The following is a 20,745-nucleotide window of genomic DNA, read 5'->3' as shown; positions in this document are numbered from 1 at the left end:
TCAAAGAAGCTGGATCTGCTACAGTCGCCCTGGAATGCAACGGGTACTGGCATCTAAAACGGGACAGACAGCTTGGAGGGCCATTTGGGTGTTGTTCCTCCTGCATGGACACTGTAGCCTGATGGAACTGGTCCGGATGAAAGATTGAATGCTGCAGCTACCGTTTGTCACTGTCATCGTCGACGTGATGCAAAAATAATCGCATGTCCATGTGCGAGCAGGTGAAGGATTGAGAATTCAGATTTGCGTGCGTGTGTGGTACAGGAGGAAGAGGTTATCATCGGTGAGATGTTTGAAGAAAACCCGTGTTATTAATCACAAAAAAGAAGGCCAAGGCATGTTTGGAGGGCCATTTGGGTGTTGTTCCTCCTGCATGGACACTGTAGCCTGATGGAACTGGTCCGGATGAAAGATTGAATGCTGCAGCTACCGTTTGTCACTGTCATCGTCGACGTGATGCAAAAATAATCGCATGTCCATGTGCGAGCAGGTGAAGGATTGAGAATTCAGATTTGCGTGCGTGTGTGGTACAGGAGGAAGAGGTTATCATCGGTGAGATGTTTGAAGAAAACCCGTGTTATTAATTAAGCACAAAAAAGAAGGCCAAGGCATGTTTGTTCAGCCAAAAATTAAGACGCCGTTGCCGGGGATCGAACCCGGGTCACCCGCGTGACAGGCGGGAATACTTACCACTATACTACAACGACTCAATTTGATTGAAGTTTAAATGTTTCTAATATATATTTGAACTTCTTATCTGGCAGTGAGGAAAGTCTCACTAACAAGGGATATAGGCAATCATCAGGTGGAAACATCAAGAATTGTGATTCCCTGTTTGGACCTTGAGAAGTTTCCTTTTTCCTATTTGCCATTCGGTCTAATTTTGTTCTTAATAGATAGGGTTGTTGTTAGTTGACTCGTTGCACTATAGAGACACAAGTGGGTCATCTTTGGGTACCCTCTATCCTTCTTCTTTTTTTGGTTTTTTAATGAACTAACCTTTCCTAATTGATAATGTCATTGAAAAAGTCATTTCATTTTTCTCTATCTAAATACGGTAGAGTGTACCCTAAAGATGACATACTTGCTTTTTTTTTTTTAACTCGCACTTGCATCTTGCTGATATGCTGCCGAAATGGCAGAGGACTATGCCCCGATGGCCAAAGCACACTACAGCTAGGCTTGGGAAGCCATGACCACATGACTAGATGACTACAAGAGCGCCACCTTGCACCGCCAATTACAATTATTACACTATATTAATATGCAATATTTGTGATACAAAATTGTTTAACATACTCCCTCAGGTACTGTTCAACATACTCCCTTGTTAGTGAGACTATGCAGACAATGCACACTATTAATATGCAATGCAGACAACATCTAGGCTTTGGGAGTCATGAACACATGAGTGCCACCTGCACCACCCGTTACAATTATTACACTATTAATATGCAATATTTGTGATACAAAATTGTTTAACATACTCCCTCAGGTATAGTTTACAGTGCATGCAGTTAGTTTAAAAAACTTCGCCCATTAGTTTGATCAACAAAATATAAATTATATATCCCAAAATTATGACATTGGATACTTCTTTTGAATATGAATCCAGCAGTATATATGGCATATATCTTACATTTTGGTGATAAAATTAGTGATCACAAAGTGTCATTGAAGAAGTGTGGTTTCAAGCCCGTACGGCAATTGTTACAGACTGGAGTTTCATTGTTCCATTTAAACTTCTATAAATGTGAGCACAGCTCCAACATCCGCAAATTTGCGTGGAAGCAAACTCAAACCAAAAAAATGGTCAGTTCAAAATTAATAGAAACAGACAGCCGACTTCAAACATTGCCAGTTTCACAAATCTAGTTTCTTCTCAGCTTCACCGATGACCTGCAGTTGCTCGAGGAAAGCAGTGAGTTTTCTCATGTCCTCCTCTTGGACATTCGGTGGAGCCTTCTCTCTGTAACCAGATGCGTCCATCTTCTGGGAAAGGGCATGCTGCAGCCTGCGTGCATGGATAAGAAACAAAGTTATTACCACCTTAGCGCTGAATATTTACTGTCGAAAACGGTCTGACATAAGGTATGAAGGCTTTACTTTTGAATTTCATCTCTCTTTTTCCTTAGTTTTTCGAGCTCCACTTCTGCATTCAGAGCCCCTTGAAGCTGAAGGTATACAGTCAGATCCTTGTTCACAACAGCAGTTGAACAGTCCGGTGGAGTTTCATCACTCTCTGTCAGAATCTGAAAAATTTCCAACATCAGATCAGTACTTTTCGTCAACACATGAAAAGGCTGAAATCAACTAGGTGAACTGATTATCTGGCAATAATCAAGTTATTTGAGATAATATTTAACATAAATTTAAATCCATAAAGGAGAAACTGGTTGCAGATTGTAAGAAAAGAATGCCCAGACATTACACTAATAAAACAGAAACAAAACAATTAAATTAAGAAATGTAAGGTAAAAACCTTGAGCGATGATACAGAAGAAAGAGACACGGCTAGAGATTGATAGCATTGAACAGTGGCAGCAATATCTTGTCCTCGGCAAAGTGCAAAAGCAGGTCGCCTGCTCATGAGAAAATAAGCAATAAGACAATATTTTTTGCAAGCACTGGCATATATCATGCATAGTATAGAATAAATATAAATCCCAGTTAGACGACCATATATACACACCTTTCATTTGTATCTGTTGGTGGCTTCAGAGATCTAAGTTTGTTCACAGTATCCAAGACAACGTCAATTTCACTTTCAAGTTTATCATCTGCCCATTCCTGTCAGAAACAACAATAGTTTTCCACTGGTAAATAGGTATTCAAATGTGACGTCGTATGTATTTACAGTAAGGCATGCAAAATTACCGTAATAACAGATGGATATTCCGTTATCATAATGGAATTTTTCCTGCAAGATTCTTTGGGCTGAGGAAGACGCTGCCAGAGTTCTTCTGTTACATAAGGCATGAATGGGTGGAGCAGGCGCAAACCAGTGTCGAGGCAAACCCATAGGGCATCTCTACAAGCAGCTCTTGCTGAATCGAACTCTTGAGAGTCATTGAAGAAGTACGGTTTCACAGCTTCTATAAATACATCACATAGCTGGTACTGCCACCATGAGTATATAGCAGACGTTGCATCAGCAAACTTGTATGCTTCTAATGAGGTTACAGTCTTGCCAATAGCCTTATTAAGTACTGAGAGTATCCATTTGCAGATTGGAGGCATTGGAGACACGACAATAGTAGCCGGTGGAGTGTAATGATCACCAAGCTTGCCCATTGCAAATCGAATGGCATTCCACAATTTATTGCACCATTGCCGATATCCAACAACCCTCTTGATATCCAGATTTATCTTGTCAGACTGCAAAACAGAAGAGATCCTATAAAAAGATGAACCAGAAGCTTAACACAACAGAAACTCAAATGGGTTTGACTATAACCTGGGAAGTGTAAGAAATCAGTGCGAAACGTAGCGCATCAGTGCCACATTCAGCAATGCCATCAGGAAAATCTTTCTTCTTCCCTTCTCTTGCAATGATTAGTTCATTTGGATCCAGGTTGCCTTCTTCCAAACGTTTGAGGAGCTCTTCAAGTGTCGCACCATTTATCACCTCGAGGGGGTCAACGACGTTACCAAGTGACTTGGACATTTTGCGGCCATGTGCATCGCGGATCATAGGATGCAAATAGACCTGCGAAAGAGGGTGCAATCATGACCAAGGACGCAAGCCAACTAAAGCATATATTCAACTACAATTTCCCATGTATTCTAGGGTAGTTTAAAACTGAACTGAAGCTTAATTAGGCTGGTTAATAAGTAGTTTCAGAAATAAAAGGTAAAGTTGACGAGTTTATGCATTTAATACAACATGATAGTCTCAATCAAGCATATGGTACCCTCCGCCAAAGGAAGATGATGACAAACTGCGAGTAACTTAGTTGAAAATTAACTAGCTACACAGAGTTCATTCAGGAAGTTTCTTGGTCCATTCAACAAGTATCTGGGGACCTTATAGTGCACTATATTGTTACGCAATTACACTCGTGAAGGTAACCTTGTTTATCACATCCACATACTCATATTGCCAAGAACAAAGGTATTCATATGCATAACTTTTTATAAGCTACAGAGTTCAATCAGAATTAAACTAGAATAACCAGTAGAGACAAATGGTAGAGCAGCAAATAATGCAAAATGGGGTGGTTCGTTAATCCATTCGACAAAATATGTAGAAAATATATGTTACATAATTTTGTCAGGAAATGATGCCTATGAAGTAACTGCAAATATTAAATGTAGTCCCTCCATTGTCTATAGGGTTTGTCAAAATTTAGATGTATCTAGATGCTATTTAGTGTCTACATACATCCGAATCTAGACAAATTTCAGATAACTTTCGTGGGACGGCGGGAGTAGGTTGCTTCAATTTTGGACATTTGAGATTTTAACATAGTTGTACAGTTACACTAAAGCACAGTTTCAGCACGTTGAGGCCTCAAGGGAGCATATAAGGCAGAGATAGCTATCAGCTAAAGAGTATACAGCATGAATCAGATATGGTATATTAGATCACAACAATTGTGTAACACAGTACAGTTTAATTGGCAGAAATAGTTGTGAGATTACCTTCTGAAATGGCACATCGCCACCAAGTTGCATGCCCATCATAACCATCCGTGCCACCCAGAAGAAGAGAATATCAAGTCCAGTTTCAAGTACTGAACCAGGGTAGAAAGCACGAAGATCAGCAGTATCATCTGGCCAACCAAGGACTGTCAATGGAAAAAGACCAGATGAAAACCACGTATCCAGAACATCAGGATCTTGATTTAACTGGAATTTCTTTCCCGGATACTTTTTCTGTGCCTCAAGGATCGCATCACACTCATTTCGTGCGACTATCCAACGGTCATTGTCGGATCCCAGATCATTCAATTGATCATCCTCTAGTGTCACATACCACGCAGGCACACGATGTCCCCACCAGAGTTGCCTTGAAACACACCAATCACGTATATTTTCAAGCCATCTGCAAGGACAATGGTGGACAGATCATGTTTCTTCACATTTTATTACTTTGTTAGGAAATCTGCAAGAGGTGGCACATTCCTGAACTAGGCAAAAGAAGACAAAATATACCTGTACCAGTCTTGTTCATATTGTTGCGGAATTATCTCAATTTTTCCAGACCTTACAGCATCAAGACCTGACTTTGCCATCGTATGGCAATTGACAAACCATTGGGGTTTTAGCATAGGTTCCACTATATCATTACTTCTTGAACAATGGCCCAAACTCATTTCATTCTTCTTTGTTTCCTTGTACAAGCCCTTAATTAGCAGAACAAAACATTGTTACTCCAGAACTCAGAACTACTCAGGTAAATCCAAATTGAAATGAAATAAGATAAGGAAATGCAAGAAAGATAAAGTCTAAAGTGATAAAATATCAAAGATAATAGTTGATCACTGGTTTCCACAGGTATGCAAATTAAATTTCAACGAAATGAGAGCAATTATTATGGATATGCAATCAAAATGGCATAACTGAACAAGTCTTCAAGCAACATATACATAAAGTACCAAAAGACATACTTCTCAGAAAAAGGAATGTTGTACAATCTCCAGTACTGAGGTTATGGACTAAATTAACCAAAACAGTTAAGGAAAATCATGTCAAAAGTAGATGTTTTAATTCAAGAATCAATATAGCTTACATGAGCTGTTCTTTGTAGCAAGTGTTGGCAACATAGAATTGTGAATATTACGCTACAAAGTTCACAATATTTAAATGTAGTGTCCTTGGCATTCCAATAAAGTTTTGTATGCATATTGACATCACACAAAAAAATTATACTAAACCAGCAGTCCACCACAATGATCCAATAACCATTCTTTAAATGCTACTACCTCCGTTCTAAACTACAAGACATTTTGGTAGACATAGGCCAGACTTTGTTTGATTATAGGGCCAAACTGAGGATGTGACGATGGAAACAGCAAATGCGGACCATCGGATGATTAGAATCAAATGGCTGAGAATAAGTGATGATGTGGATAGGCTACCATAAATTACTCTTAGTGGGGGTTTACTTTATAAGAAGATATAGATTTGGAACAGAGGTTATAGATCATAAACTTTATGCACTAACTAAATGAAACTGGTAATACCTTTTCCTTCAGTGCATCAATAACAGCAACCCGAGCAGCAAATCTTGGCATTCCTTCAAATTGTACACCTCCATTGCTGTTTATGTTTCCATCGTCTGTGAAGATATTGATGAACTCCAGGTTGTGTCGTTTTCCAACCTCAAAGTCATTTGGATCATGAGCAGGTGTAATCTGCATACGATGCACGCAAGAATAAAAGCTAAGAGGGTAACATATGCACGAGTCCAACTAGGAAAAAAGATATTCTCCCTCCAACCCAAAATAATTTGCTCAACTAAAATGCATCTATATACTTCCGTGTCTAGACAAAGTTGAGAAGTTGAGCAAGTTATTTTGAGACGGATGGAGTAGATAATTAAGTCAGTCCTTGGCATTATAACCTACCTTGACAGCCCCAGTACCAAAAGTGGGATCCACTAACACAGCATCGCAGATTATTTTGAGTTTTCGGCCATTGAAGGGGTGAATTGCATGCTTTCCATGCAGACGAAGGCGCGCCGCTGTCCTTGCCCCTCCATATCCGGAGCCGGGCAAGCTTGTCGTAGTAGAGCTTGTTGTAGTACGAGAAGTCGTCGTGCTAAGGTCCCAAAGAACCAGCGCACCAGAGCAGCAATCGCCGCCAAAGATGACAACTGTTGATCGGAACAGACCGACCTAAAACCACACCAACGAACATGAAAACCGATCGGATCCCGCGAGATCCATCGGGCACATGACTCCGCGCGCCCTCCGTTGATGCTAGACGCACCACTAGAGCGAGGATAGAGCGGGGAGAACCTTATTCTGACATCAAGATGGAGCCGCCGCCTCACTATCTCGAAGAAGACACTGAAAATAACCTAACAAAGAACGAGAACCCTCCCGCCGACGAGAGGCCGTGGTCCGCCACACCTCCAAGACCCTAAGGCCACCTGAGACGAAGCGGATCAGCAGCGTCGCCGGCAGGGGACAGAACCCTAGATGGGTTTAACCTCTTCCTCCTGTACACACCCACACAAATCTGAATTCTCAATCCTTCACCTACTCGCACCGATTATTTTGCACGTGGACGATGACAATGACAAATGTTAAAGCATCCCAGCGTTGGGGCTCCCCAGGCCGAAATCCGGCCATATTTAGCGTCGGATGGATGTAATTTTTGGCCTGGGAAGTCCATTTTCCCAGCGGCGAGCCTAGGATGGATGAACTTTTTTGATAAATAACGGTGAATTCGGACAAAACAAAGCGAAATTCGTTTAAACATAAGCGAAATTTAAAGATTTAACATACGTAGGCGAGTTTGTACATATATAGGCCGAATCCGTACATATATTTGAATTCGGCCAGATGGAAACATAAACTAAAAGTAATAAACTACTACATGTCGTCGTTGCTCGAGTTCCCGGCGTTCGACGTTGCCGGCGGCATCCCCAGGGGGGAGTTGCCGCCTTCGATGTGCGCGAGCACACGGGCGAGCGTGCGGCCCGGCGCACCCCACCAGCAGCGGCAACCGGCGGCGTTGTTCGCTGGAGGAGGGGGAGGACCGTCGTACGCTGCGAGTTCCCGTTCGTGCCGGAGACGGAAGAACTCGTTCCAGGCGTCGTAGTTGTTGGCGCGGTATCGCTCCTCCGCGCGCTGCTCGTCGGTGAAGGTGACCAGCACAGCATCGATAGCGGCGTCGAGCTCGTCGCCTCCCACCGGAAGTGGCGGGATCGGGACGCCCTCCGGGCACGCGGAAGTCCGGCGGAGCCGGGTAGCTCGCCATGTGCAGGAGTCCCGCCTCCCACTGGTGTAGGGAACGGCGGCCAAAGCCGTTGTTCGCCACCGTGGCCCGCCATTGCTCGCTGGTGGAGGTGGATTGGGAAGAGAAGACAGGGCTGGGGAGAGGAGGGAGACGGCGGTGGTGAATGCGGCGAGACACGGTAGGTTCCGCGATAAATAGAGGGAGTCGCGCGTGAATCCGAGGCGACGGCGCGTGGAAGCAACGCGTCCGATGAAGTCTGACCGGCGGCAGGCTTTTGAAGCGCGCGGAAGACGATTGGCCTCTGTCGCCAACAAGTCGGGGCCACCATCCGCGCGGGAAGTTTTCTCGACGTTTCTCGCGCTTTCGTTTCGTCCGGAATCCCCGAGGGCTCCCCGGGGGCCGGGATGACCTGGGCTCGCCGGACGGATGAAAGCCCAAATTTTGGCGAAAACGAGGTTCCAGGGGCACGGCTGAACCGTTTTCGTCCATCCAGATGAAAAAAAAAAGATCCAAATTGAAAGCCCAAATTACTTCTTGAACAATGGCCCAAACTCATTTCATTCTTCTTCGTTTCCTTGTACAAACCCTTAATTAGCAGAACAAAACATTGTCATTCCAGAACTCAGAACTACTCAGGTAAATCCAAATTGAAATGAAATAAAATAAAATTAGGAAAGGCAAGAAAGACAAAGCTGCATTATAGCCTGACATTCTCCGCCAGCGTATCATAGCATCCTGCATTGTTAAGAAGTGCAAGGAGATTAAAATCATTGTGTCCTGAACGGGCAGTGTTAAGATGGCATATAGGTATCTCATCTCTGAAAGTGTGACCATGAATACCTCTGCTTCCGCTCCCGTTCCAGCTCCAGCTCCTTGTCGTCAAGCTGCTGCTCGCATCAGCAACACGAGTCAGAGAGAGAAATCGGATGATGGCGGGGTTACCTTCTCCATGGCGAGGGGTCGGGGCGGACTGCGCGGTGGGCGGCGAACTGGCGGTTGCCGGCGTGGGGGGTGCGGCGGCGGCGGCGCTGTGCCTTGCGCTTGCGGGCTTGCGCGCGGCTGCCGGCGCCCGAGGTCGACGATGCGGCGGGGTTGGCCGGGTGGGGTGGAGCCGACGCGCGGTGGTTTGGCGGCGGCGCTGGTGCCGGCCGGCGCCTTGGGTTGGAGATGTGGCGGAGGTAGCGAACTATGGCCAGCCATTCCATCTGGACAAATCGACATACGCCGTGCCGAACTGTCCACAATTATAAAAAAAAAACTCTGGTTTTTCAAAAAAAAAAGGATAGATTATATGCGCTAGTCGGCGCCGTCGCCAAGCGTCCAAAGTCTTAAGTCGCGAATATTCACGCGAGCGCACGCGCTATGTGTACCACAGCCCTATGTGTGTTTGTAGCACTTTACATGTCTACAAGAGCCTCCCTTATAAGTGGCTCTAAACTTTCATCCCTTGGCGATGTGGGACTAAAAGTCCTCTTCTCAGCTCCTTTCCTGATCTGCTGTGCAATTTTGTGTTGGGTAAAACAAAGGCCATCGCAGCATGTGCGTTGTCTGGGCCTTATGTAGGCCTTGTTGTCTCTGTGTGGCCAGCCAGTGAACAAGTGGTAGCTGTTATAATGCAGCCCGCTGGTAAAACTGTTTGGAGTTGGACATGTATGTGACGGCGGGAAAAAAAGGAGAAGTACTAAAACCATGCATGCATTTGTTGCATATGGAGCAGCAGGCATGCCTTGTTTACTCTCTCCCTCCATGATTATGTATCTCGCACGTTCTTCTGAACTAGCATTACGTTGCCGGTTGTCTCAGACATCTGGTCTAAGGTGAGATGTCCAACCCGCACCGCACCACATATGGGGTTTATTCCGGGCTCACCGAACTTAACCATCCAAACTACAATAAAAGGTGTTGAGCTAGTTTGATACGGGTTAAACCGAGATAGTTTGATACGGGCGATCGCTGGAGGCTGAGACTAGTCACAGTAGAAGTATCATAAGTAGTAACCATGTTGGCAAAAATCTGATGTGGCGCACTAATTAATGAGGTAAAAGATGGGAGTGGTATCATAATATGATATCGTATCATAGCACGTAAAACTAGAAAATTTAATGGCAAACACATCATGTACACCAATTTGCATTGAGATTCTACAAAATATGAAATATGATGATACTATGATACTATTTTATGATACAATGCATTGTGGGGGTAATATCATAAACTAGTATCATGTGTATGATACTTACCATTGTGACTAGTCTGAGGGCACCGACGCCAGCGCCGAGGCTGTACTGGACATGGGAAACACGAGAGCTGGGGGTTGCTGCAGGCTGGGGGAGCGACGGAAGCGTAAGGAGCCACCGACGGTCAGGGATGACTGCCCCGCAGCGCGGCATCAGCGACAGCAAGGTAGCAAGGGCTAGCGATCGGCGACATCGAGTCGTATCCACCGTCCTTCTTCGGATCTCTGCATAATTCTCTCATTATCACTCCGCCAAGCCATCCGCATAATTTCTTACCTGCACTAGAAGCAGGCATGCCTCATTCACTCTCGCCCTCACGTGCTTTTGAACTCACACGCGTCCGGTTAGCCCACTGGCAACTCGCCCTAGTTTTTGATCTAGCAACGCGTTGCCACGCTCTTTGATGACGAACACGCTGACCCCACCTTTGCCATTGAGCGACGGAGAGGTAGGCCCTCGTCAATGCCTTCGATCGCTCGTACGTACTATCATGCACAAATGAAACGGCACAAGTGGTGGAGGTAGGCCCTCGTCAATGCCTTCGATCGCTCATACTCGTCTGGTTAGCCCACCGACGAGGAGCGCGCCGCCCCCACCTTTTCCATCGACAACGGCGAGGGCTTCAAGCTGCATCTCGCGGTAGAGAGTCAGGCCCTTGTCAACACCATCGAGCGCATGTACTGCCTGGAAAAAAGAAATGGCACAGGCGGTGGAGTTGGCGAGGGGGTGGGATTTCGAGGAGGTACAAATGTACATCCGCACCGGCCTACCTCCGTTGAAACAAGCGCCGACGACCACACTGCCAATTCCAACCACCCCATCGGTGTCCTCGTCCTCCCGCTGCCCAGGCTGATGTCTACACTCCCAAGGTGGAGGCAGGCATCATCATTCGTGATTCCGAGGCAGCCACAGGGGCGCCTCTTCCTTCATCGGCCCAAGTTGGAGAAGATCCCGAAGTTGGCTTTGGTCGTCCGGAGCTGGAGCCCCTCGCCCTGCCAGCATGGATGCGCAAGTATGCCACCCCAACTGATTGCTGCCACTCCAACGACCCGGAGGAGTCAGCGGGGTTCCCCTCCGCCGTCCTCAAGTCCTAAAATACCATCTTGTCAGCCTCCCTTTGGACCACCGACCAGTGGTCGGCGTTGGATTGGTGGATTATAACCATGCATCCATGGCGATGACAAAGATGGAGGCGACGGCGGTGGAGGTGGCAACGGCAGTGGAGGCGGCATCGACGGTGACGACGAAGGATTGGAGGATTATCACAACCGATCGATGGAAGCTAGTTATTAGCTAGCTAGCTTTTTCCTAGCGTGGCATGGATTATCTAGGTACGTGATTGCTATGTGCTTTATGCATGCTTTTGGCAGCAAAGAAGCCACCGTGAAGATGAGCAAAAAATGGAGAGTTGGAATTGTGCAAAATAACATGTGCGTATATGGTGCTGGTGTTGCCGCCGCCACGAGAAATCCTCCGGCTACACCTGACCATCCAAACTGCAATAAAAGGTGTTGAGCTTAGTTTGATACAGGTTAAACCCAGCAAACCCGTCCAAACCGGCAACTCCCGTATTGAACGCATCTCACGCTTTGCATCTGGGGCATGGCGGTCGCCGTACGCCGAGGGAGCCGGCGCCAGCGCCGAGGCTGTACCGGACATGGGAAACACGAGAGCTGGGGGTTGCTGGAGGCTAGGGGAGCGACGGAAGCGGAAGGAGCCACCGACGGTCAGGGTTGAGTGCCCCGCAGCGTGGCATCGATGACAACTAGCAATGTAGCGGCGGCCGGCGATCGACAACAGCGAGTCGTCTCCTTCGGGTATGTGCACCTGCCTCTGCTCCACCGTCTCCGTGGCTCATCACCACCAACAGTTCATGGGCGACGATGTGGCAATGGCAGCACATCGAGGGAGAGCACGGACTCGGCACGCGACTGCTGCGGTACGGACGCACACGGTCCGTGTGGTAGCATAGTACACGGCGGCTGCGTCAGCGAGCGTGGCGAAGCCGGACGGGTCGTACCCGGCCCCCGCTGTGACAGCGGGCAGGCACGGCAGCAATTGCAGCGGTGAAGCGGTGATGCGGCTCCGGCGACGAGCCAGCCAGCAGGGGGATTCATGACCGGTGTGGGTCGGCGGCGTAGGAACTGTCCTGAACATCAGTTCAGTGCCTGTGATGTTCACGCAGCCGGATTGGCGGGAGGCCGGGAGCAGAGGGCTCGCTCGACCGCTGCTGGCTTTGGGTGTCCTCGCGCGCGGCCGCACGGCCAGCACGGCGTTGCAGCAACTCGGCCCTGCTGCATGAACTGGCCCACATGCGCAAGCTCAACATCATCTACTTCGTGCAGAACCAGCGATGTTTATGCACAAAATAGCGATTGAAATTGGCCTCAAACTGCTCACACAGCCTAATCCAGCCCAGACCATACCGTCACTTCTTCTCGTTTGGGAATAGTCGTCAGAACCAGACCAACCCAGAAAGAACCGTGCGAAATGGTGTTGACCGATAAAACTGCACAAACCGTGCTAAACCGGGAATGCCCAGGGTGAACGGAAGCTACTACAGTTGACCGATGAAAGCTACTACCTTTGTCCAAAAATAAGTACTCCCTCTAGATTAAATTCATTGTCAAAATTAGATGTGTCTAGATATATTTTAGCGTGTAGATATATCTAATTTGGGCAATAATTTTGAACCGGAGGGAGTATCTTAGTTTTGGCTAGATACATGAATTGTCTGAAGCAAAATGTGGCCGGTGCATAAACGTGGCGAAATGCTGCTAGCTCCAATATATCCGCACCGATGTATGTAGGATATGCTCGTGTAGAAGCTTTTAAGCGGCCATGGTGAGGTTGGAGATGGCGGCGGGCGATCGACGCTGCCGCCAACGCGGTGCGCGAACTTCGTGACTCCATGGCGCACAGGGAGGTGGCGGCGCATGAGAAGGCCGATTGCGCCACCAACGATGCAGATGAGGAGTACCGCGTGGCGCTCCATGTTCGTTTGCGCATGCATAGTTACATTAATAACAGATTAACATGTTGGCATGTTGTGTGTGCGTTGCCATCTCCAGTGGCCTCGTTCACACCATTAGTTTCCCTCATCTCGCTCACGACGACCTCGGCGGCTCGGTGTTTCAAAGGAAGCACGGATAACAGCGCGAACGCGCAAAACTCAACAAGGTTTGCCAGTTGGGATTCCATCCATCCAACATGATGAGCGAATGTTAAAAAAAAAAACATGGCGGGATATATGCCGAGGTGAGTTATTTGAACCTGGCAAGAAAATTCTACACGCAAAAATAAAAGGTTTCATAAATTCGATGTTGAAAGTAAAAAAATTGGTTTTTACCATGTTTGTTATGTACTAATACATAACATGAGTAGGGCGTGGATTTTTGGCATAGGTGCTATGCACCCCATAAACTCCAACATTTATGGTAATTTCCTATATTTAAAAAAATCTTAATCTTTCTGGAAACAAAAGATGATCAAGCATTGTACTCGTATAAAAATGTTTAGGCTCGAAATAATTTCCATGGTATCATGGGCAAAAAAATACAAATTTATGACAAACATAATGTGAATAGTACAAGGACATGGGGCTTGTTCGATTTTGTCTTTTTTTTTGTCTAGGATACCATGGAAATCATTTCGAGCCCAAATATTTTTGTACGAGTACAGTACTTGGTTATCTTCGGTTTACAAAAGGATTCGGATATTTTTGCCCTTTTATTGAATTACTAATTTTCTTTTAGAATGTCAAGGGGTGCTTGGCACCTGCGAGCATGGATGCATTACTCTTAAAAAAATGCAATGAAACTCGTTTCGGCGTCCAATGTGTTGTATAGGCCATTGAAATCCATTAATTTGGGATAGCCAAAGGGAAAAAATGTACTCGTCCGATTCCATAAAAGTTGCCTGAGAATTGTCAAAATTTAGATGTATATAGATGCTATTTAATTTAGATGATAATTTTTATGGGACTGAGCGGATGGTTTAAATCTGGTTAAGTAATAGTAAATACATCTTTTTTTAGAGGGAGGGTAATAGTAGTAAAGAAGTAGAAAAAAGAAGAAGAGTAGGAGGGAAATGTTTTGGGTGGCCCACAAACTAGTGGTTGGCTGGTTGCCAATCGCAGCCCAGCTAGCCGAAGCGAGGCCCTCTCACAGACGGGTGCGCGTCCCGGGCCAAGGAATGGTGGCGTTGTGGTTCAGAAACTTTAAAGTGCAGGCGCTGGTTTGGTCAGCCGAGCTAGTCACGTGATGATTAATTAAGGTTTTAAGCCACATGGAGGCAGCCAGCACGCCAGCACGTCAACGTGAACCAACAATCACACTAAACAAAAAAATGACTTTTGTTTCGAGCTAATCACGAGGCAAAAACAGAGAGAGAAAAGACGACGTGATTTTATTTGCTCCATATCGGACAAAGTTTTACCGTTACCAAAGCGTGAACAAATCGGGTGATTCTGTTCTAGCTAGTCGATGTATGCATCCGTGAAAACACGAAAATAAATGAGCCGGACATTCCTATGTTCGCCAAATGAATTTCCTTGTCTCCCCTATCCTCCTTTCCTTGTCCGGCGACATTGCTCCTCTTTGATTACGCCCTGCTCATGTCCACATTGGCGATGAAGTCCTCCAACCCAATATTGACATTGTGGACATGCAATGATAGGTCACGCGCGACTCCGGGCTCCGGAAGCTAGGGTCGATTCATCGATTAGTGTTGCACTAGCACCCGATTAAACCATGCATTTTCCGTGTGAGTCTAGCTAGTGGAGAAGATAAAGCCTATACGCGCCGCGAGACCTAACTTTGCAACGTCGCCGTGCAAATCACGTTGCAATTTGCGGGCTCCAACTAAAATCGCTTGGCCGTTTAAAACAAAACACCACCAATTTAGGTATATCCTAATTCGTGGAAGCGCCATTCATGATGTTAGAGCATCTCCATCGGCGGTCCCGATAGCGGCCCCGATAGCAATTTGGGGGCTGGGAGGGACAATGGGCTCACACCGGCGCGTCCCAAACAGCGCCGGCTAATTTTCGAGCCCAATAGAATCGCCGGCAACCCCGTGCAGGCCCCTTGACCAAGGCGCGAATTGGGCGCGCCGGCGCCTCGCGGAACGACGGTTTTCGCGGGTGGGGGCGCCTTGTCAGTGACAGGACGCGGCGGTTCGCATCGGCTGCGACGCGGGAAGGTTGATCGTCGGCGTTTAATGGTCTCTCGCGCGCAAACCGAAGCGGCCACGAGGGCAGCGACTGGCCACACGACGTCCAGTCGCGTACGTCGCCGTTAATGCGGGCAGTTATGGCCGCTATATAGTACGGACGCCGTCCACCACCGCGGTGCTATCCTCTCCTCTCCACCACCGTTGCCGCGCCATTCTCTCCTCTCCACCTCAAAATGCCGCGGCATCTAAAGATGATGTACTCAATGCTGGGCCTCAACGGCCGTGCGCTGCCACCACCACTACCACCGCAGCCGGAGCCGGAGCTCGACGCGGATAACAGCTCCGACGACGATGTAGACCCAAGGTTCGCGGTGTGGCGCGAGGCCTACTTCGCCGATGCGGAAGCTGAGGCGGCGGAGGAGGCGGCACAGTGGGGTGAGCAGCCGCAGGCACCCCCCGACCCGGAGCAGGCGGCGATCCTGACGTCGTTGAACGCGCAGCGGTTCCGAACGTTGAAGGAGGAGCATCGGGAGTTCATCAACGACGCTAATCTCGAGCACGCCCTCGAGCGGCCATGGAGGAGGCGGGATGCCTACTGATGGAGGCGGAGCGACAGAAGCTCACCTCCCTCAACGCTCATCGCCACTACGACGCGTTCGCCCGCGAGCAAGCGGCAAAGGAGGGAAGCACGGGGGCGGTGCTGCAGGCAAGCTCCTGCGACGCCAGCCGCCATGCTCTACGCCAGATGTGCGAAGGAAGGGCCAAGAGGCGGGCACGGATGCAGGCGGCAAAGGCGAAGAACGACGACGAGGCAGGCCCGTCGCGCGCGCCAACCGACGGCCAGTAGATTGATTAAGTTTAAGTTTTTAAATTCGGTTTTTAAATGTCGATTGAATTTCGTTTTGTATCAATTCGACGTACTTTTGTATAAATTTCGTATGAATTTCATTTAAATTCGGTGTTTAAATGTCAATTAAAATTTAAATTTCTATTGGGCCTGCCGTTTTGGGGCGCCGGTGTGGGAGCAGCCCCCAAATGGAGGATGTTGTGCCGGCATCCCCCAAACAGAGGTGCCGGCGTCTATTTGGGGGCTACCGGTGGAGATGCTCTTAGTTGCATAAGATACGGACGTAGCAGCGTAAATATAACCATGAGAATTTTCTCGGATTCTTGTTTTCGATTTGGCGTTTATTTTTACTTGTAGATAAATCTGGAATTTGATCTTGAGACTCTTCACGTAAATAAAGAGGGAAGAAAGGGCAAAGAAGAAATATATGAATGTGCTACGTACTAGATATCGTACCACGTGCCAGGTTTCGTGGAGGTTTCACCGGTAGACTTGGTGGGCGGGAGTTGGATCAGGTTCGTGGAGGATTTAATTAACGGCCAGAGTAGTACTCCCTCCGTTCCTTTTTAATTGACTCAAATTTAGTACAAAATTGTACTAAATCTGAGTCAATTAAAAAAGAATGGAGGGAGTAGTAGACGTGGTGACCATGCATGATTCGATGGGTTTGGCTGGAGCCAGCCATTCCATGGGGCCAAACCAACACGTACACGCCCGTGACACGTACACGTACACGGAGGAGTCCTCATCCTCTCAAGACGACCACTACAATGCGACGTAGGTCGAGGGTTCGGCCGAGGAGGAGTAATTCATGGATGCAGCCATTACCTAGTACTCCTAGCTAGGTGTCTATCCTATCCCAGTGTCAAGTACGTGCAACCTGACAAAATGGATACGTACTTTAAAGATGGAAACACCAAGATCACAGCTTTTGTACAGTGCGACTCATCTCCAATGGCAAGAAAAAGGCGATAGATTATTTCACGCGTGCTTGCTAATTTCAATCTAGATAGGCATGCGTTCATGGTTCGACGAGATGGCATGGTGACAAAACGGATTCAGTTCTTTCTCACACTAGTTGTTAGGATGACGTGGTATTATTATGGACAATATTAAAAATAGCTAGTCCCAAAAGTAGTGATTTATGCTACAATTGTTTTTTTTTTGGAAGAGTGTGGTGCTGGTTTCTCGACAAAGCGGTTGCCCACCGTTTCTATCCCGGCCTCAACCACCAAAGGACTTTGTTTAACTGGTAATATGGCACACGACGAAACCTTTGCCAAGTTTTGGGAGGTTATTTGATGACTGGATGGTTGGTGTAATTTGCGGCAGTGACGTGGCAAGTTTTGATACGCGTTGACCCTTTAATCACTACGACAACCTCCGTTTCATAGAATAAGACCTGTATTTTTTTTAAAAAAGTTCAAACTAAGTTAAGTTTGAATTGTACGCATTAACATTTTTTCCTGAAATCCTGATCAAATTTATGTAGTTTAACTTTTTGGAAACAAATATAATCTTTATTCTTTAAAATGGAGGTAATAGTGAAGATGTGGACATGTCAATGGGCCGCCAGCATAGTCTCCCCATTACAAAGCAATGAAAAATATCTATAAAAACAGTCCAATTATTTCACACGGGGTTAAATAATATCTATGAAAGTCACATGATTAATAGGATTAACAAGTAAAACTAAATATGTAATCTCATTTAAATAATATCTAGATTAGCACCCTTTGTCTTGGACATGGGTACTCAGCTGCCGGCGAATCCACGGTGCCGTATGTACGTTGTTGAGCTGATCTGCAGACTTTTTCTCCCTAGTACACACGTCTACCAGATGGGTCAGAACTCCTAGAGAAAGCTCCGGGCCAAAAAAACAAAGACTGTTTGGTATTTATTTCAGTTTCCGCAACATCAAATCAAAAAAGTGGTCGCAAGTTTTTTCCAGCATTTTCTGGGATTTTTAGGGCCCAGCGATTAGATTAATGCTAGTTGTTCCATGCGTTGCCTCCCCCTGTCATGTGTGCGTCATTATTTCGTGGAATCCCTTACTTCATGTAAGAAGCTGGCTACTCACCGAGATAACATGCACGGGACTCTGTGCGTTGACTCGGTGTCGTGGCGGCATGCTTGGGTTAATTACTAGATGTAGGAAGACTCCAGGGTCTTTGGTCTTCCCATGCTCTTCATGTGGGATTACGAAACGGAGTACAAGTTTTGGGACAATTTCCCGCCCAAAAGGATTAGACTTGTTAACCGCAAATCTGATAGCCAGGGCCCACAATGAGTGATGATGTGGCATACACGTGTCATCAACTATTCTTTTTTAAACCTTAAAAATTATAAAAATTCCAATAAATGGAACAATATAAACTAAAAAATCTAGGAAAGTTTAAAATACTTCAAAATATTTATCACTTTTTGTGAGATATGACCAAAACTTGGGTTCAAACTTTTCAAAAGTTCTGAAAAAATTATAGTATTTGAAACAATATGACATACGTAATCTCGAAAAGTTTGACATAATTTAAAGCCATCAAGCTTGCCATCTTCCTATCACCGCCTCCAGTGCTCGATTTATATTGTTTCGTTTATTTGAAAATTTTCAAACTTCTAAAAATTCTTGAAAAATCTAGTTTATGATACTCGGTGCCACATCATCACTAGTTGTGGACCCAGCCGTCAGATTTGCTGTTAACTAGCCTAATCTCAGATTTGGACCTCTGTGCAACCAACTACACGTAAAGTTGGTGTTTTCTGCAAAAGACGTGAATAGTGAGTAGTTTGTGCAACAGAGACAGCAAAAGTGAGTGGTTTATGCAATTTCCTCCATTTTTTAAGCACAGGGCAGCAGTCCCTTATCATGACTAGGGGCATCTTGGTTGCTATGAAGGGCGCTTGCACTATTAGGATGTCAAGTGAGATCCCACCTAAATACTACTTATAGTTCATTTTTATTTTTTAGTGTTAAGTTCAAAATAAAAAATTAAATTCAAAAAACAAAATGCCCTACCGAGTATTATGGCTGGCTTCAGTGAGCGCGACGAAGAGCACGAGGCGCGGCCGGGCGTCCCAGCTGCCTTGGTCACATGACAGAGTTGTAGGGTTCTGAACATACGTAGTGCAGGAGTACAGACTAATGAGCTAGTTCTTTCTTAATTTCCTTGATGAGCTAGCTACTGGTGCGGTACGGCAGGTTGATCGATAGATGAATCCATCGATTGAATGGAGGCCACGCTGGCAAACTAAGCTACGTGACAAAGTTTTGAGCTCCGTTCGTAACAAAAGAGTGTCTAGATGCATTAAATTTTATATACAAAATTGTGACTTTTTAATAGACAAAGAAAGTATTAGTTGTCTACCCTATCCTACTATACTAGTGGGTGCATGCTAAAAAATCATCTACAATTGATGCATAAAAGAGCACGTGACTAGTTTAGACATTGACCGGAATGGATTACTACCAGTAAGAGCATCTCCACCGATGGCCCCTATAGCATTTTGGTGGGCGGTATCGAAAATAGGCTCGCACCAGCGCGCCCCAAAAAATGTCGGCGCTTCTTCGAGCCCAATAGAACCACCGGCAAACCCGTGCCGGCCCCTTCACGAAGGACGCGAATCGCGGCGACGCCTTGCGGCACGACGGTTTTCACGGGTGGAGGTGCCTTGTCACCCAGAGAATGCAACGGTTCGCATCGGAAACGATGCGGGAAGAGGGCAGCGACTGGCCAAGCAGCGCCGCCCACCATGTCCGCCGCCTCCCTTAAAACCCCACCGGCGCGCACTTCTCTTCTTCCCCATCTTTCAACCCTAGCCGCCATTGTCGCAGGCTCCGCGCAAACAACCAACTCTCCCACACACCCCATCGACGCCATGGCGCACAACGACGAGGCCGGCGGCAGCGGCATGCTCCGCTCGCTGAAACTTACTTGTGGCGAGGCGGATGTATTGTACTAGCAGCGCATCCCCGTGCTAGTACAATACAAGCTTCCGCACGGGTGGCACGTCTCCAATGCAGGCTTCGTCGTGCCACCGCCGCCACCGGTAGGACCAAAGATGTGCTCCCTCATCAAGGAGCGGTGGAATCATATGACACCAGCAGATAGGAACATGCCGCCGCTCCGTCGCTCAATAGCATGGCGTGGCTGTGGCGATTCGAAGATAATCGCGCCATCAAACTCGCGCGAGCGGCCGGCCGCACGAACGGCCGCTTCAACAACGTCGGACGCCGTGCCTGGTGGCACGGCCGCGACGTCGATGCCACGCTGCAGCAGTATGTCTTTTGCCAGCGCGCCCGCGGCGACCCGTCGCGCGTCCCATTGTACTTCCTGCATGCGGAGTGCATGGCACCGGAGGAGCCGCCTCTGCAGAGCGCGCCGGCAAGGACTACGGCGTCCGGGAGCTCGCGCACCGGATCGTCAGCAGCTGGTGACCGCACGCGCTCGGATGCGCACGTGCCTCCGTTGGGAGGCATCGTCATTCGCGACGGGGCGAGGCGCGCGTCTTCGCCTCCGGCCCGTCAGACTACGGGGCCGGGCCAACACCGCCGCCTCAAGGACAACGACGCTACGA

General features: G+C 47.2%; 1 protein-coding gene and 1 non-coding gene across 2 annotated transcripts in view; both read right to left on the bottom strand.

The window, feature by feature from the left end:
- Positions 1-635: 635 nt before the first annotated feature.
- TRNAD-GUC lies at positions 636-707 on the bottom strand. The gene has a single exon. It is a non-coding gene; the product is annotated as a tRNA-Asp (tRNA).
- A 967-nt stretch (positions 708-1,674) lies between these two features.
- The window catches only part of LOC124659985 (valine--tRNA ligase, mitochondrial 1-like), a 38,433-nt gene continuing 19,362 nt past the window's right edge, over positions 1,675-20,745 (bottom strand). The window contains exons 13-22 of the mRNA XM_047197789.1: positions 6,573-6,626; positions 6,189-6,359; positions 5,158-5,348; positions 4,645-5,047; positions 3,458-3,709; positions 2,878-3,378; positions 2,693-2,790; positions 2,483-2,582; positions 2,107-2,252; positions 1,675-2,014 (exon numbers count right to left, since the gene is read on the bottom strand). Coding sequence (XP_047053745.1) covers positions 1,864-2,014; positions 2,107-2,252; positions 2,483-2,582; positions 2,693-2,790; positions 2,878-3,378; positions 3,458-3,709; positions 4,645-5,047; positions 5,158-5,348; positions 6,189-6,359; positions 6,573-6,626 — 2,067 coding nt within the window. The 3' untranslated portion in view covers positions 1,675-1,863. The remainder of the gene's footprint in view (positions 2,015-2,106; positions 2,253-2,482; positions 2,583-2,692; positions 2,791-2,877; positions 3,379-3,457; positions 3,710-4,644; positions 5,048-5,157; positions 5,349-6,188; positions 6,360-6,572; positions 6,627-20,745) is intronic.

Source organism: Lolium rigidum, chromosome 6 (genome assembly GCF_022539505.1).
Source record: "Lolium rigidum isolate FL_2022 chromosome 6, APGP_CSIRO_Lrig_0.1, whole genome shotgun sequence".
In the NCBI taxonomy this organism is placed as follows: domain Eukaryota; kingdom Viridiplantae; phylum Streptophyta; class Magnoliopsida; order Poales; family Poaceae; genus Lolium; species Lolium rigidum.
The sequence above is the reverse complement of the archived record's forward strand: the minus strand, read 5'-3'. Positions and strand labels throughout refer to the sequence as shown.